This window comes from Corvus kubaryi, unplaced genomic scaffold (assembly GCF_017639235.1).
Source record: "Corvus kubaryi isolate FWS band 111438036 unplaced genomic scaffold, C.kubaryi_AGA036_p1.0 78, whole genome shotgun sequence".
Classification (NCBI taxonomy): domain Eukaryota; kingdom Metazoa; phylum Chordata; class Aves; order Passeriformes; family Corvidae; genus Corvus; species Corvus kubaryi.
Window position 1 is genome coordinate 6,561,260 of NW_024582065.1, and position 18,547 is coordinate 6,579,806.

Consider the following 18,547-nt stretch of genomic DNA (forward strand, 5'->3'; position numbering starts at 1 on the left):
TTACTCCATGCCCAGTGATGCCTCATTCAATGGAGGCAGAGCAGGAAACAAAGGTAAATCACTTAATTACAATCTTGTCAATGAGCAGGACAAGTCTCCAAACACTTGCATCAAGAGGTAAGACAATGACTGAGTTAGTCCTGTGGCTTGGAAAGGCTACAGGAGTAGCAAATGTGGATTAACGGATCCCATTCATTGAGTGAAGCAGATGAGTCTCAGGTGAGAGGAAGATTTGCTAATTTTGCCCAGTAAACTCTGGGATTTTGGTTGGGGAACAGAACCTGTTATTCTTCCCCCTTGGCCAGGGTGCTGTGGTCCCTCAGAGCACGGCTGGGGCTGCACACTCAGCACGGGTAAGAGGGGGAATGTCCCTGCCGGGCTGGGGAGGACAGATCAGGATTCATCACCTAAACCACACTTTCCAAACCAGTTTCTCTTTCGTCAGCACATCACAGAGTTCTGCAAGATCTGGCTCCTTTAGCTCCCACTGCCCCATAGTTTTTACCCAAAGCCTGTCCCAGCTGAGATGGGAGCACTGATATGCAAAGGGAAAATAAACCCCAAACCAATTAGTGTTAGCGAGGACAAGAGTCACTAAACCAGCAGCCACAGAATGGCTGGAAGAGTGAGCTGAGAAAAAAATGAGAATGATTGAAACAGAGAATTGTGCTGCCTATTACTTTTACTATTTTACAAATGAATCCAAATCCTACATAGTCCATTGGACTTTTCCTACAGTTTCTCTGTCTCTCTAGTGCAGGCAAATTTTATTGTACTGATTTAGCCCCTTGATTACCACATCATTTTTCTGCTGGGGTTTTTTTTTTTTTTTTTGCCTGAAAATGAGGAGAAAATAAGATATAGTTATAACATTTCTTCTTTGCTACTCATCAGATTTTTGCATGTCATCAACTGAAACCACATCTATTATAAATACACAATATCCATCATTTAAATTAGGTCAAAGTTTTAAAAAACGCTTTGTAAGATTTTTCCATGTAAAAATGATTCAATCACTATCATGTTTCCTTGATGCAACTATTTTGGGATTTAGCTTGTTCCTTGATAGGAGTTAATTAAGTCATTTACATGTAATTTCCAAATATGTAGCTGTTACAAAAGGCAGCAAAGAAATGCAAAGGCAAAAAGGAACCTGAAGAAGGCAGCCAATCTTTAACAAAAATATTTCTGATATAAAAGTGAATCTGAGGAATACATATTCAGTGATAAGTATTCCAGTCCATGTCTGGTAAACTCTCAGATAATGGCAGCATGGTGGGGTCACTGGGGTTCTATTAGCTCAATTAATGAGGAGTAAGATAAGGCTAACACCCAGCTCTTCAAACGGCTCAAAAATAGAGCTGATAGTAATGGAGTTATTAACCTTCACCAGCCATTGAATTTTGCTGCTGATTCAAACTCCATTTCCTAGTTCAGGCCTCCATTAATAGGCTGTTTATTACCCCTAATCCACACTGGGATCAGCTGCAGAAATATGAAAGCCCCATGTAAAGACCAAATAGTTAAAAAGAAAAAAAAATCTTTTTTTTTTTTCCATTCTGATTTCTCCTTTTTCAACATATTCACAGGTTCTTCCTTAGAAATTAGGAACTTCATTATCCTAAACTGTCTGAATGCATGTTCTCAGCAGCGTGGTGAAAAAGAAACTTTAAATATATTATGTAAAAAGATGACATAATTGGGAACACAGCCACATCATTTTGAAGACCAAATAGAACCCTGCTGGAAAGCTTGCACTAGAGAAGCTGTTGCTGTTTATTTTCTTTACTGGGAAAGAAACAACTTTAATTTTGGAAAAATGTGTATTAGAAATATATTACAGATGTATTGTTAGGTCAGTCCTCTGGCTCATCCCTCCCCTGCCCAGCTTTGTCTGCTCACTTGTATTATTTGTAATGTAATTAATCAATACTGGAAAGTAAAACAATCGACCCTGGATTCAGATCAGAGGGACAAAACCAAGGAAATAATGGAGCAGGGGAAGTGGCAAACCCAGGACAGGCAGCAGCACTGATGGGAGGGCTTGAGGAGAGCTCCAACACCAACCTGGCTGCAGCTTTCACTACAGAAATCTTGAGTTAAAGGGTCTTATTAGACTCTTTGCTGAGCTTGGACTCACTCAACTGAGATTTTTGACACTTTGTACATTTTTGGTGTATTTTCAGTGAAAGAGACAATGTTTAGTTACCACATTCTACGCACAAAAGATGTTTTTCCAAAATCTATCACAGTAACATCTGATAGAATATCAGCAATTATGAGTAATGGAGTTAAGAGCAAAATCAAAATGTTTATTACCTACACCTCCAGTACACAGTGCTGCCCTCAAACCTGACTGCAGGCCTGGGTGTCCCACCTCTGGAAAAAAAACAGCTGGAATGCCCAGTGAAGGGAAAGAACAGGATGATCAAAAGAGTGAAATGACTTCTAGGAAAATAAAAGGATAAACAGATCAAGGTTCTTTGTCTGGGAAAGAGGTGACTGAAGGGCACACACAAGAAGCTTAGAAAATCAGGAGTGTGGAGGGACACAACCAGGGAATGTCTGTAACTGTTTCTCAAGAGAAGAAATGCACCTGGAAAAAATTATGAAGTATTTTCATATGACACCCAGTGAAATGTGAAAGTCCTTTCCATGTGATTTGGTGGCCAAAAGTACAGCATTGAAAAAGAGATTATACAGTCAAGGAAAAGGGGTGATTAGAAGTTTTCCAGAAGATCCTCTGGCTCAGGGAATCCTTAAACTGCTGTTTGCCTTAAGCTGGCCTAGACCAGGAATGATCAGGAACCAGCTGAGGGTGACAACCAGAGATTCACATGACACTGCTGGCACTGCTGCTGCTGCATCTTATTTTAACTCTAAGCTTGGGAGAGAGCAAAAAGGATAAAAAACATTTTGGTGGATAATACATTGAGTTTTCAGTAGAACCATCCATGGCTATACTACACATTTCTTAATTGTTGCTCAAGCATTAATTAAAAAAACCCCAAACACCCATTAACACTCATTTGGGTGAGGAACTGAAGTCAGTCCTTTGTGTCAGTGGCTCAGGGCTTTAGAAGCCACCCTGTGATTGTCTGGATTCCTGCTCAGGTCGGCACTAAGTGGTTAATGGTGTCTTTTACTCCCCAGCTGAGAGGTCATTAATAGATTCAGCTCCTTATTTGCCCTAAAGGCTGCCCCAGTTCAATGCCAGGAGGCTCCTGTCCACTTAGGCAGGAGCTGCTTCACAGGGGGAACACAGAAAGCAGCTCATGTCTTCTCTGGGCTCTTTGGGAGACAGGATTTCCTGCGCCAGTCCACGAGCACACCCTCACTCTACAGCAAATTCTACTTTAAAGAAACCCCCCTACTTTTTCAGTGGGAATTGAATTATTTTCCTTTTTGTTCCAGAGCAGTTCTTCGGATGTGGTAGCTGATGCTGTATGAGTTTTTTTCATTATTACATTTTAACAAACTTTATAGCCCATTTTGTTTGTTTTCAAATAACTTTATTTTCCTTCCTTTCCACCATCAATTACTAGGTTTGTTTTTCTTTCTATAAGATGGAGGAGTCAGGAGACTGATCCTGCTCAATGCTGTATAATTTAGTATTATGTGTAGTAGCTTTATGAGGTGGGAGTCAGATAAAACATAGTATTTGAACACTAACCATTTATTAGCTCTAAGGAATAGATTTGTGACTTGACAAGCAGACAATAACTCTGTGTTCTGATCAGCCAAAGAGGTCTACTCTGAGTTCAAAAACCAGAGTAACATTCTCTTTCACAAATAATTTTGTTTACTGATGTGACTAGATTTTAATAATAAACTTGATATATATGTAAATTTATTTTAATCTAATTTCATCAACAGAGCCCTCCTAAAAATGAGACTTTGTAGATTGTTCTGTCTGATTTATAGATTTCTGCATCCTATTCCCAGATTGATTTCAAGGCTATAATTCTATCAGGTTTTTCTCCTGATGTCAGAAACACCACCTCTGCAGATAGTGTTTTATAACTAGCATCACAACTGAAACTGAATTACTGCCCTGCTATCCCATGCTGCAATATGTCCTTTTGTTTATAATCACCCTCCCTGCCTTACATCCCTCCTACTTCAGCTTCATGGGAAATATCAGTTCCAAGATCAATCAGGGAGCTCGATGTCTATTTTTGTCCCTCTCTTCAACCCCTGGATAAAACAGTAGGGACCAAATTCTAGACTCAGACATGAATGTGCAGAGCTCTTTAAAGCGAAGGGAGGCTGAGCAAATGGATCAGTGCTGAATTTCCACACATCCAAGCCTATAATGAGTTGCTCTTCCTCCCTTGATGAGGTCTCAATCCTGTGAAGGAGCACACGGGGCACACTCGAGTATTCACACTGATCTCGGGGACTCAGACACGTGTTTAGGGATTCAGCACCTTCCTTCTACATGCACAAGAAGAATAATCCGTGGGAAATGATGTTTAACTGAGCCCAGCACAAGTTTTGAGATTCTTTCTCCATTTTTTTCATGCAATGGATTCCTGTTTAAGATGCAAATCATCTTACCTTGGATAAATAAAGTTACTGCTGTTTTCACACACTTTCCTTTTTTAAACCTTGATGGATGACTGGCAGCTCCCTCCCTCTGCACTCCCCTCTATTCTCTCTCCAACTCAGCCTCGACCTTTTCCATCCTTCTCCTATCTCTGTACAGGAGGGGATCCAGGGCAACCACACGGGACACACAGGAAGAGTAACTTTGCAAACTTAAACATTGATGTGGGTATTGCACCTCTCCAACCAGTACTTTTTAGATAAGAACATCTTCCTTGGAAGCAGAAAGATTCCAAATTTCCAATGTATGCCTTTGGAATGGCCACTGTGCCAGCCAGTGGGATGGACAGAACCAGGAAGGCCTGGGAAGGGAATGGAAAAGCCTCTCAGCTTTGATAAGTGCACCAGCACTTTAAATCCTCACCACCTTTGGACCAGCTGTGAAAAGTAACTCTATTTTATTTGCTTGGCACTTGTAACAGTTCTCTTTGGATGCTGACGTCTCTCATATCACTTCTGAACAATTCATTATAGCTCAAATAAAATGTAATTCTCATGTTGTTTTTAATTATTTCACAAAACCCAAAAGTCTCATAATGAGCTCCTTGCAATACCAATATATTTCCATGGTATTACATCAGTGCTGAAGAAAGAAGATGTAGATTCCCCCCTCCTGCTGCAAATAAAGTACATCTTCTCATATAACCCAAACTTTAATCCAGTTCTTATGGTTTGGCTTTAGAGGCAACTCAAACAAATAACCAGAACAACAGACCTCTTCTCTCTCCCACAGTTTGGCCATCTGGAGCATTTGTCAGGCCAGGGCTCTATTTCCTACTCTCCAGGAGCAGGACCCCTTTCCCTGCTAAGGAAGCAATAAATAAGATGCAGTAGCATAAATGATGTCAATAAAGATCTGTATCTTTCCACAAACAAATTTTTCATATCTACAGTATCGTGATGGCTGGATTTCTCTCTTACCTGTTGGGATTAATCTGTGCTTTTTGCAGCTGCTCTGCCTGCTCGACGTCCCTGGGGAAGCCAGAGAGCACCCAGCCATTGGTCAGGCAGTCGAGGGCGCTCAGGCGTTCTGTCAGCCGCTTCAGGATAAGGTTGTCTGGGACTGCAAAGGAGGAAAAAGGTGACATTTATTCTGTGTGCTGAGTCTGCAGTGAAGGGAGATGCAGACAAGTCCTTCTGGAACTAAACCACGCAGTTATTCCCATTTATGACTGATTGACATTGGGCATTGTTGGCTTCTGCATATTTACTGTCATGGAACTCCCAAACTCACAAGGAACTGTAGGACCAAAGCAAAGTATTTGGTAAAACCTGGTGCCTACATAATTTTGCAATGTACTTCTTCCTCTCAGCCACACTAGACTGATGTCACAGTGACATGTGTGACACAATCTTATCAAAATGCAAAAACAGTGACCTGAGTTGTGGAAAAGAAATCCTGTAACAGGAAAGGAATTTCTGAGCATTCTGGATTGAACTCAGCAGGTGGAAATGGTTCTGCCACAACAGGCTATGTGTGCTACTGCTCCAATGAAGGCTTGAAGATTTTGTAACCGAAAATAATTTTCAAAATGAATTTCAACTACCTTGAACCCCTAATTTTAGAGCTAAAAGCTCTTTTTTCTCTGGTATTATTTTTCTTCATGGCAAGAGAGAACATTAGCAAGATGCTGACTGGGATTACAACTACTATGGAGCTTTTAAAATTCTATTTAGTGGGACACAGTGGTAAGGAAGTATCCTGCACACTTTTACTAGAGTCTTCATAAAGTCGAATATTGCAATCAAGATACTTAAGTTTTGGGTTTGCTTTTTTTTTTCTTTTGTGGGAGGAGGGAGCTTGCTCAGAATTAAATGATTGAGTTCAACGAGAGTGACTATAGATTTTCCAATGACCGTTGTCATGTCTTGGGCTCAGTGTCAAATAACCCCACAAAAAGGACATCAAAATCACCTGGAGCTGCTTCCCAAAGCAGCAGCCAAAACAATTCCCAAGCAGCAAGGAGAGCCCCTTCCCTTTACCTGTCTAATACAGCAGAGCCTCTACTGAAAACAAGGCAGAGAAATTGCTACATAAATCCCCATCATGGCAGGTTGATGTTTTGATGCTCACCCTGCCATCACATCTGCATACAAAAATACAACAACAAGTGCTTGTAGGAGAGTGTATGTGTCAGATTTCTAACACTGCACTTCTCTTCAGCACAAGCTGACAGCAATCTGCCTGGATTTTAGCAGAGTGAATTATTAGCAGTGCACAGTTCTACCCCAGGAACAAGCAGGTTTTAAACTGCAATAATAGAAGCCATTTGCTTCCTGAAATTCAGCATTGCACCTCTATCATGAAATTCATGGCTTCTCCTTTAAATAATCAAATTACTGAGTTTACAGAACTGCACTCAGGATTCAATGTACCAGCAAAAAGGGAGGAAAACCACAGGGAATTAATTAGAAAACAGATTAGTGTATTAATTGAGGATATCCACTTCACATTATAAGAGAACAAGTTAAAGAGAGTAATATTCTCCATCTGCTGAAAGGAGAGAGAAAAAAAAGGAATGGAATAAACCCACACACTTGACAAAGAGCAAAATGACAATGCAAAAACTGGGTATTCTGTTAAAAACAGGATTCATAAAATTAATTGTACAATAGCGCAGCAGCAGGAAGGAATTGTATCAGATGGATGCTTCTCTATCCAAGACCTGAGCTGCAGGCAGGCATGGGAGGAATAACAGGAGAATTTCAGTGCTCCTTCCAGGGCAATTCTCTCCACACCCTCCAGCTTACAAGAATTAATACAAACCCAGCACATCCTAGCAGGAATAAAGAAAAACAAACAAACCCCACATTCTCTTTCCCAAAAATGCATTCCATACAAAGACCTGTGGAATTTTCCCATAGTCCTGAATTTCTGCTTGCTGAGTCCTGAATTTCTGGCTGCAGCACTAAACTTTCTTCATGTGTGTTATTTTATGCCATGTGTGTTATTTTATGACAATTCCTACTGGAATCGTTGACATGGATTTACAGAAATGTCAAATGACACGATTTTATTTTTTAATTTCAGAATGCTCCAAACAGTTTTGCAAGGAATTGGAATAAAACCTACAAACCCATGAGTAAACCTGCAGTAGGATTCTGCCAGAGTTGACATCCCTGTCAGATGAACAGGGGATCAGGGCAGAGGCTGAAAGGCCTGGGAATGGCACAGAACGATGGACATCCTGTGCTGTTGAGCTTCCAGCAGATCCTGGGAGATTCCCCAGTTCCAGGGGCCAGATTGCTTCCATTCTTCATAGGGGAAGGAGAAACACTGCAGCCTATGGGGAAATTCAAAAGCAATTGTGATGGGAACCCAGCAGCATCTCCTGGGTCTGAGCACTTCCCACAGGCCTTCGGTGAATCCCGATGGTCAAAATCCTCCACTGTGGTCACTGCTTTGGAACAACACTGAAGCAATCACATGAGAGGAAAAAAAAAATTGAGATGCAGTGACAATTAATTAATAGTTTATCTAATTACATGCCAGGTTTGGGGTGTTTTGAGGGATGCTGGGGACACTTGACACCTCTCTCCCTTCAGCTAGGAGTGACTGCAACACATCAGCAACACCCTTCAGACTGTTTGTACACCCATGTACACATATACATCACTGAATAATATAGATGCTTACATATTTTCTGTGCCTCCCTCTAAAGCTTGATGGTGAGAAATAAAACATAAACAAGTCAGACAGCAAGCTCTGCTCTCCTCTTGATTAGCAAACATACCTATCACTTCAACACAATGGGGGAACAGAGCTGCTTGGCTGCTCGGTGGCATTACAAAGTACATCAGCTGCCCTTGAACAGGAACAGTCACACATAAAACAGCTGCATTAAAACTGTAAAACATCTTCCACAGACCAGAGGGAAGGAAAAAAAAAAAGAGAGAAAAAAAAATCAGTATTATTCTTATTTTGTAGTACAGACAGAGTAGGTAATGAAGAACTCTGCAGTACAGGATTCCTTTTCACTCATGTGGAACTGTCTCTGGAATGGAAGGCACATTAATAACCTGTAATTGGAGGGGGACACAGCCTATGAGGAACTAGCCAGAGGTCTCCTGGCCTCAAGCACACGACCCAATGGGCATATAGCAAAGTAAAATATAGAGCTTTCCTGATGAGACAGTCAATCTACATGTTTTAAGGAGATTATGAAGCACAAGACCTTTGAATAATCAATTCCTTTTCAACATAAGATTGTGTGAGTTTCCGACTCTGAAAGTTGGGGGAATGAGACTCGAGAGAGATTTTACTTTATCATTAGAGAAATCCAAAGGTAGGTTTTTTGTAAAAATTACAATGTGCTGCTACAAAGAGATATCCAGGCTAGGTAAGGTGGGAGCATGTCTCTATTAGGGTGAGAAATCAAGGCACAGGAGTAAAATTCACCCCTCAGAAGTAAAGCTGCAGAGCCACTGAGCTGCAGTGATTCCTGAGAGCATCATAGAACAGCTGTGGGTCAGGATCACAGTGAACCGCAGGCATGGAATAGCAGCAGAATGAGGCCACAACCAGCTCCAGACAGAAATGTAATTTGTTCATGCCTAACACCACACTCCATGTCTCCTTTATCTCCAAGCCTGTCTTCACCACGTTAACGATCAAGACCACACCCCTGAATTGGCAGCTGTGGATCTAAGAAGTGATCTAATCAGTTCAGGGGTTTGATCAGGCAGGGGACAAGGAACTGAGGCTTAAAGTGCTGCAGTTCGTGCTGGAACTGCTGCGTGGACACCCAGAGATTTTTCATCTCCAGGGCTGTAAATCAGCACCTTCCAGCAGAACATTTAAAAAATAAATTTACTTCTCAGAGCTTCAAAGGTTTTCACAGGTATCAGGTACTTCCCATGAGCAGTACATCCTCATGAAGCCCACAGGAGTGTGGCCTATTAGCTCTTCCCCAATCCATGGATCTGCAGGACTAATAGAAACCGGGATCAGGCAATCAGTTACAAAATCAGGCAATCAGTTACAAAATCATACCATCTGCTCCAGACAGAAGTAACAGAACATTAAAGGCACAGTCTGAGAGGGGAAAACACCACTTGAGAGATTACAGGGCACTATTCTCCAATAACTTCAATGCTGTCAGTGTTCCAAGCTATACAATTATCATATTTAAATTGATACCTCATCTGTATATTTCTCTTTAAAACAGCTGTTTGAAAGGTATCGGCTCACTTCTCCAAACCTATAAAACCTCGATTCTAAGTACAGCATAAGTGCATTTACAGATATAAATTCTGTCAGCTTTGTTCTCTAAAAGGTCCTTTTGACAATACTGTCCATCTATCCTTTATCCTGCTTATAGAGATTTTTTTTAGCAAGGTCTGAAGACTTTCACAGCTAATTCAGACGCCTGAGGCTTGATCCCAGCAGTTGACAGTTAACATCTTGTCCTGAGTATAAGCCACTGCCAAAGGCTACTTTCCTGAATTGTCCAGGAAATCCCAGATTTAGCAAAGCATGAGACATCCTTATTTTATTGCTCTAGAAACTCTGGATGATTCACAATGAGTAATTGGCTTTTTCTATTCTGTTTTCTTGCCCACATTAAGGTCCTCAGAGATTGTATCGATTGAGATTGTGTAAATTGGTTTTTAATGTGTTTGAGAACGATTTAGCAGTGATTTACCATCGCGTGGGCTGATGGATAATTTAGGCTAATTCTCCGAGCCGCCGGTGGGTGAGGACGGGCAGGTCTGCGTGCAGCCGGTTCGGGTACCGTAAATAAACACTCGGCCGAGTGCTCTGCAGCGGCACCGGGAGGAAAACACCGACTTCTGCCTCGTTGGAGCCAGGAGAAGGGGATCGGTTCCTCCGGAGATTTTCCGAGGGGCTCTGGCCCCGCACACCAGGGGAGGAAGTCCCGGGAGGCTCCGACCCCACGCACCCGGAGCGTCCTGGGGAGTCCCGGAGTTATCCCGGGGGTGTCCAGCCCCGGTCAGCCGGGGGGGTTCCGGGTGGTCTCCGTCCCCGCAGTCCCGGAGGGTCCCGGGGGTCTCCGGCCCAGCGCACCTCGGGGGTCTCAGAGAGTGCCGGGGGTCTCCAGCCCCGCGCACCAGGAGGGTCCCGGGGTTGTCCCGGAGGGTCCGGGAGGGCGCCAGCCCCGCGCACCCGAGGGGTGCAGGAGTGGCCAGGGGTTATCCCGGGGTTATCCCGGGGGTCTCAGCGCCGCGCTCCCGCAGGATCCCGAGGGGTTATCCCGGGGTTATCCCGGGGGTCTCAGCCCCGCGGTCCCGCAGGATCCCGAGGGGTTATCCCGGGGGTCTCAGCCCCGCGGTCCCGCAGGATCCCGGGGTTATCCCGAGGGGTTATCCCGAGGTTATCCCGGGGTTATCCCGAGGGGTTATCCCGGGGTTATCCCGGGGGTCTCAGCCCCGCGCGGCCCGGCCGCCGTTGGTTGTTCTCTGTCGCCACCCCGCGGCCACGCCGCGCAGCGCAGCCGGTCCCCGCCCCGCGGGCAGCAGCGGCCGCGGCGCCGCCGCCGAAATGTCGGGAAATCGGGGAAAAGGCGCCCGCTCCGGGGGCTCTGAGGCCTCCCGAAGCCCCGGCAGCGCCGGGCTGGCACGGAAACACTGAGAGCGTGCCCGGTTTTGTCGGGTTTGAAGAATGGACGTAGAGGCAGCGCAGCAAACAGCGGCACCGCCGCGCGTTTGCGAACACGGCGCGGGCGGTGATCCATCAAAGGCACCATTCCTACAGAAATCCTGTCCCCACTCGCTCGTTTTACACACACACACACTGAGAAGGGCTTCTATAAGAATCGGAGTAATTATTTTAATACAGAAAAAGAAACAATTAAAGTATTATTAAATATTATTAAATAGTTTTTAATAAGATATTTAATTTCCACCTTTAAAATATTTTTGCTTTTTAGAATATATTAGAAGCAGTCTTTTCTTGTTTTTATTTTTTTTGTAGTTTTTGGTCATTTCGAATAGGAGTTAACTGTATTAAAGCGGAAATGGTACTATTTCTAAAGCAGGTACGATGGCAAATTATTGATCATATAATCATCATAAATCATACAATACAGGATGAATTGAGACCTTCAGAAATGCCTGTTAAAGGAGAGCAAATGCTTCCTCACAGGTATCAAGCCAGAGATTCAGGAATCTACATCTGATCACATTTAGTGACGAGATAAGGTTCCAGCCCCTTACACTACTTTACCTGTTAGCAGCAATGGAAATTCAGTCCAAACTGAGGATCCAGCATGCAAACAAAAAGCTTTTTTCCCCCCTAAGAATGGCCTCTGTGCTGTTTTCCATGGATTTGCCTAATGGCCCCGGCTCCCAGGGAGTCCCGGGATGATGCAGTGGGCTGACTCCAGGGTCAGGATCCACACACCTGGGTTCCCATTCACGCTCCCTGATGGTAGCAGGGCTCCAGCTAAACGAGGTTTTCTGCCTCAGTTTACCTGTGTGGGAGACAAAAGCTGCTCTGAACTGTCTCACAGGGATGTGTCTACCCTGAAAGTTTCTAAAACCAGTAACAAAATATGTATTTGTACTTCTTTTTACTCCTTTGGCTTCCATGGAGGGACTACAGTTAAACATGAGACAGCAGCTGCAGTTTGAGCCCATTGGACTCATCATCTCCATTATCAGCCACATTCCCTATTTCCTCCTTATTTCTAAAAGTTCAGCTCTACTGAAAACCAGAACAGAATTTGACCTACAAACCCTTTTTGATAGTGATAATATTAAAAAAAAAAAAAAAAACTGGTCTGATAAACATGGTGAAAAATGTCTTGGCTTTTTACACCAAATACTGCTTCCCCATGGGATGAGAAGGGAGGATGCTCAGCCAAACCCAGATTTTTATGTTAAACTCCAAAAAGGGGGATGCTGACAACATGCAATGTGCTTTTCCTTCTGGTCTTTGTATAAAAACTCCTATGGTATCTCCATCCCAAACTCAAAACCCCACTAAATTCAAGTCAGCAGCTCTTTGCTGAGGAGACAGTGCCACAAGGAAAGGAACCCCCACTTTCCTAAATTTTTAAGAATGACTGTCAGCAATGAAGATCAATATAAACATAAAAGATTAATACTTCACATTTATATTGTACTCTGCTGTTTAAAAGCCCCTGACAACCACGAGGCCCCAGATGGCCAAGGGCCACACCTTCACTCAAATCCATGAGGGTTTGTGGCACTAATATTGGAATATTGATCCTCCAGCAACGGCAGGAATGGTGAATATCTCTCCAAAACAAGTTTATATAGGCAGAACCATATCCATTAGCTGACTGATCATCACAATTGCTCCAGAAAACAACTGCACCCCTCTCTTAAATCAAATCATGTTTATTTTGCCTGGTCTGGCTTCCAGGGTTGGCTTTTTAGGGTGGATTTTTTGGTTGCTTTGTTTTTACTCCTAAGTGGGGTCACCTTTAAAAATGTTTTTGTTGACCAAGGCTCACTTCAGCTCTGAGTATCTGTCAGACAGATACACCAACCTGGATTGTGGAATAAAGAAAAATACATTCTAGATTTTCAAATAAAGGAAAAGGGAATTCTAATTTATCACCTTGCAGTGATTCAACACATGGAAAACTAAAACTCAGGGAAGAAAATCACAACCTACTGCCAATATGTCAGCATTTAAAACTTTCTATTCTACAACCTTGCATCTTGTATAGAAATATGGCCACCTAAAATAGAAAATAAAAAAATTTAATTTTATTATGTTCTCTTGACCACCAATTTTCTCCTAGTAGGAAAAAGGACTGCTACCTATTTTCCATAAAAAAACCTTTGTAGCAGTCCCAGAGGAAAAGTCAAAAGTTTGACTTGAAAAACGGAGCTACTTCAAAAGCATTGTCAAACAGAGGTGAAGGTTTCTTAAAAATGCATAAATTAAAGTGTGGTGTATTCATAAATATCTCCATAACTTTACACAGTATATTTGTGAGAGAGGTGCACATTTAGGGGAGGTATAGAATTGCTGTAAAACTAACTGAAATAAAGTAGAAAATCGATTTGTTTATTAGCTCCTGTTTGGGCTCTGTGTGTGTGTGCGTGTGTGTGTGTGCATGTGTGTGAAAAATGAAAGAAAAATGGAGAGTTTTTTTCAATAATAAAAAGGGAGTTGCACTGCAGGGCCCCTAAAGCTTGTGAAAAATTAAACTCGACGGATTCAAACTGTCCTATTTCCACTTCAAAAGAGAAGAGGCACTGAGCTCTTCCCAACTTATCTTCAAACGCCCAGCACCCTAGAAAGTTTCTTTAAAAAAAATAAAGTCTCTAGTTCCCCCAAGCACTGTACCCGTTACTGTAGCTGCTGTCTCTCCCTCTTCTAATTATACCCATGTGAGTCTATTAATCAACTTGTAAATTATTTAGAGAGCCATGTGCTGTCTTCAGCCAATACAAACACACTGCATGCAAAGACTTGCTGAAAACCAGTGGAGCTCCCAAGGGTCTCTGCAATGTTCAGACAGCTTGCAGCTCGCCAGTACAGCACTCTTAAAAACAAGAAATAACACCAAGCTTACCCCCTCAGATATCAAGATTTACTCAGCCTTTCAACTCTGAAACTCTGCACGAGTTTTTAACAAAGAGGAAGCTGCTCCATTGTCAAATCTGTGTTTCACGCTCAGTGATGAGAATATTAATTTGATGTCAAAAAAACCCACAAACAAACAACCCACCCCAAACCAAGCAAAGTGTTTTCAGTGAGGCTGTGATCACAATCACCAGGGGACCCCAACTTTCAGAGGCTACACCAAAAAGCACCCCTTTAAAACCATGGCAATTTAAAATAAGGGGAAAAGGAAGCTGTATTTGTACAAGTAATAGTTTTCATTAGAAAACAGGAGAAATTAGGGAATTCCAGATTTTACCCCCTACGTGCAGACTGCCATTGGGGACAGCTTCAGATATTACTACTTTAAAAAAATAGAAAAAGGAAGGGGAAAAAAACAACACAGATTGTGTGTGTTCAACTCTAACAGGCTGCAAACAGTGCAATGTTACCTGTGTTCCACGAGTCACTTCTCTTACCACCTGAATCTTCATTTTGGTGGGAAAAAAACCAATTACCCAAACTAATAGCAGTTCTCCCAGCTGAAAAGCAGAATCTTACTGGTTTGGCAGTGGTTTTTTTCTTTGTGCTGCTTTCCTGTCATCTCACTTTTCTTGGCTCTATTTATTACAGCCTCACAAACAGATATATTGATTAGCAGTGATCACTCCATGATATTTCATCACAAAAACTGGACAGAATGACATGCAAATTTCAACTGACTGATGACCTTCCCTATATTTGTGATGCCCCCAAAATGCTCCTGCTTGTCTTTTCATTAATAAAATGCAAACAACTCAAGGGGAAAACAGCAGGGACATTTAGGTGGGGAAATCAAAAATGTTTTCTGCAATTTTTTGTTCTCCCAGGATATCAAATTCTGACAGACATCTTTAAGATGGTGAACAAAGATCCTGCAGATGGAATTTTAAGTTACTGTGTGTCCATGTTTTCAGTGAGACAGGTCCAGCAGGCAGTCCAGCCCTCCTCAGAACTGGAGCAACCTGGGGACAGGAATTCTGCTTAAAGGTCTCCTTCAGGCCTTTCTACACAGGCATGATCTGTCCAGGGGAGGGCCAAGTCTGTGGAACTGCCTCCTCAGAACATTTCAGAAGGAATCAAACCAAATAAACTGATTTATGGGACTTGTCTTGCTGCCAGTGGGAGGGCTCTGGCCACTGCCCTCACCTCTTACTCCATTTCTTCCCAGGCTGCCCAAATGGTATGTGCTGAATTTAGCATTATTGGCCAAGAGTTAATCTAACTGGAGTTAGTGACCACAAGAGTGGTCTCAGACTCCAATGTTGGTAATTTTCTGCCCAGAGTACAGTTAATAACAACTACCCAGTGTTCAGTGAAACCACAACATCCTAAAGGAACAGTCTCTGCATTTCAGACTGCTTGTCCAAAGCAACTCTGTGTTTATGACAGGCAGAAAGCTGTCAGGTTGCTGAACTAATCACCAAAAATGCATTTTTCAATATCTAGTGTGCACCTACTGTAGACTAGAACGTCCTGGGAATTAAAAAATTAATGGGCTCAAAAATATCTGCTGCCTTCATTAAGCAAAATAAATCACCATTTACAAAATGGAGGGTTTTGACAAAAAGGAAATACCAGGAAATACAGAAAATGGGAATACTGGGTTGCCTTTTGGGGTGAATAACAGAGTTGTCTGGGCTGTTCTGAAATACATGATGTGTACATGAAGCAGCAGTACAGGAAAGACAGCACAAAGAATGTTCATGAATCCTAAAGCCATGAAGAGATCCGGGTTAGCCAAGCAGAACTGGAGCAGAACAGACAGTGGGCAGCCTCAGTAACTCAATAATGAGCCAGCTTTGAACAGGCTGGGGTTTGAGCCTTGTTACAGCCCCACAACACGCCCTGTTGGCACATCTTATATGACTAATTGTATGCAATCAGTGGTGTCCACAAGAAGGGAAACACACTGAGATCAGTCCCCTGGGGGAGCATTTTAAGAATATATGAGGCATGCCCTCAAGATTTTATGGCACCGGTTTCGTTTTGACAAGTAATGATTTGAGAACAACATTTTCCAGGGTCTGCCTTTGGTTCCACTGTCCTGTGCCAATGTCACTTGCATGATTCCTCACCCACAGGAGCAGCTAAGCCTCCTTGCAACCAGAAATGTAGTGAAAAGGTTGAAGTTCTAATTGCTTTTCCACTTACGGCACTGTCTGATATTGACTACACTGAGTCTTTTCAAGTGAGATTTTCTGGAAACTGACTGCAGTCAATAATAGCAGGAGAATCTTTTCCCTGTTTTAACCTGGTCTGCAGCAAGAGAGCAAAGATGCAAAGATTCTTTGCCCACCTTTCCTCTTCAGTACCCTGTGTTATTCCATTTTCTCCAAGCCTCTTGTGAGGGCAATAATGAATTCTTGTTAGTGTTTACTAATGTAAATTCATTCTTTGTTATCCCTGGGAGAGGAGGATTAGCAAAATGACAGAACTTATTATTTCTGGTTTTGCTAGATGATATTTATCTTTATTCAGCCCTTAATTCTGTGCTGTGTCCCACCAAATAAAAAATATATATATATGCATACCAGCAAATCTAAGGGAGAATTTTTAGCATAATGCCCAGAAATATAGTTATGATCCCTATTAACATTCAGAAGTGTTGTACAGCTTTATCTGTGCATGCTGTATTTAAAAAAACTAATCTAAATGTGAAATAATTTCTAATTTGGAGGAAGAAAGGAATTACAACTTCAATTTCATTTTCCTGAAATGAAAGCAGCTCCCTTGGACTAAGGATGTGCATATTTTTAGGACTGGCTAAAAATTATGATCTGTGCAATTATTTTACTCCACTGGGAATACATCTCCTTTAAGGAACTTTAATGGTTAAGATGAAGTTTATAAAACACACAAAGAACATTTTAGTGAAGGAAGCTCTTAAAGGACCTATCTTGGAATAAACAGATTATCCCAACTCCCATCTCAGCCATAACTGAAATTTAGGGAGTGAGGTATTTACAATCCTCCTCTTCACAGAGATGAGCAGACAGTGAAATTAGAGAATGCACACAAGATTCTGAAATTAGTGGATACCATGAAAGACAGGCTCAGAGCTTAAAAGTATCTCCATGTGTGAGTTAAACTGCACCCAAAACCAGCCACATTCAGGTCAACCAGATTGCACAGGAAGGAATTATTCCCACACCTGGAGACCTCAGGTCCACTGCGTGATGTGCTCTGAGATCTCTCACCTTTGAGTTAAACAGCCATTCTGGGTATCTCTAACTCAGAAAATCCCCTCCTAGATCTCTGTGCCTGTTCCAGAGGACCCAACTTCTCTCTTCCAGCCTGCAGAGATTCCTGCTTCCCATTCCCATGGCTCCCACATCAGCTCCTACTCCCAGCAGTGTGGTGGCTGCCACAGGAAATGAATGCATTGAGCTGGGTGACTGCATTAGGAATAAATACAATCCATTCACTGGAGATGAAGTTCAGAGTTAAAATGCATTATCCTGTGGTTTGATAAAGTGCCCAACAGAGGGATGGCACCCCCAAAGCTGCAGGCTGCCAAAGATCTTTTGGAAATGCCTGGAAAAAGTCCTGCATCTCTTGGTCTGGTATCAAGAGAACCTCAGTTAGTTTCATAGGCTCATGTTTCAGAACTGTCTAATTCAGCCTCAGAATTAAGCTATTGTGCAAAAAACAAAGGAGATTTTCAAGCTTTCCACCTTACCAAATAAATTTCTTTGCTAAAAATAAAGGACAGTGAAGATTTCTCTTTGCTCAGGGGGGCTTTGCTCAAAATTCCATTAATACTGTAGCTTAACTGAGATTTCCCCATCTTCAGCACGATTGTCTCCTTGTGTTTGTACCACTGGAAACCACTGGGGCTATTGCCAGAAATAGCACTGAAAGTTTGTCTTCCAGGCCATTGCAATTTGGCAAAATAAACATTGTTCCACCCTCCTGCAATACAACTTCTCTTCTTTAACTACAGATATTCTCTGATTTCCAACACCCACCACACACAGACAGCAGGACACCCGTAACAGGTAGACAGGTTTGAGCTGCTGCCCTGAGGAGCTTACAGTATTTATGATTTATCTGAAATCCCTGCAGAGCCTTCCAAAAGCAAAATATGCTCAACATTCGTCGTGGCAGTCCCCTCCCACAACCAAAAATGCTGATAGAAATGAAGTACAAAGAAACATTATGTTTGAATTTAAAATATTTACATGAAAGTAGAGGCAACCATGGTAGGATTCTAAAAGTCAACATCCAAATGTAAAATGAAACGCAATATTGTGCTTTGAAACCAGTTTAACACAATAGAGTGCTTTAAAAACAGTTTAAGCTGATAACAGAATTCTTACTTTGATTTAGAGATTAAAAACATGGAATTCAGAT

At 42.3% G+C, this 18,547-nt stretch overlaps 1 protein-coding gene across 5 annotated transcripts in view; it reads right to left on the minus strand.

The window, feature by feature from the left end:
- Positions 1-18,547, minus strand: part of AK8 (adenylate kinase 8) — a 66,189-nt gene that overhangs the window by 21,137 nt on the left and 26,505 nt on the right. For 4 of the 5 annotated variants that reach the window (XM_042052663.1, XM_042052666.1, XM_042052667.1 and 1 more), the window contains one exon: positions 5,530-5,671. In XM_042052663.1, coding sequence (XP_041908597.1) covers positions 5,530-5,671 — 142 coding nt within the window. Of the gene's footprint in view, positions 1-5,529; positions 5,672-11,485; positions 12,042-18,547 lie in introns of those variants that run through there. The other variant, XM_042052664.1, reaches the window with a different exon arrangement.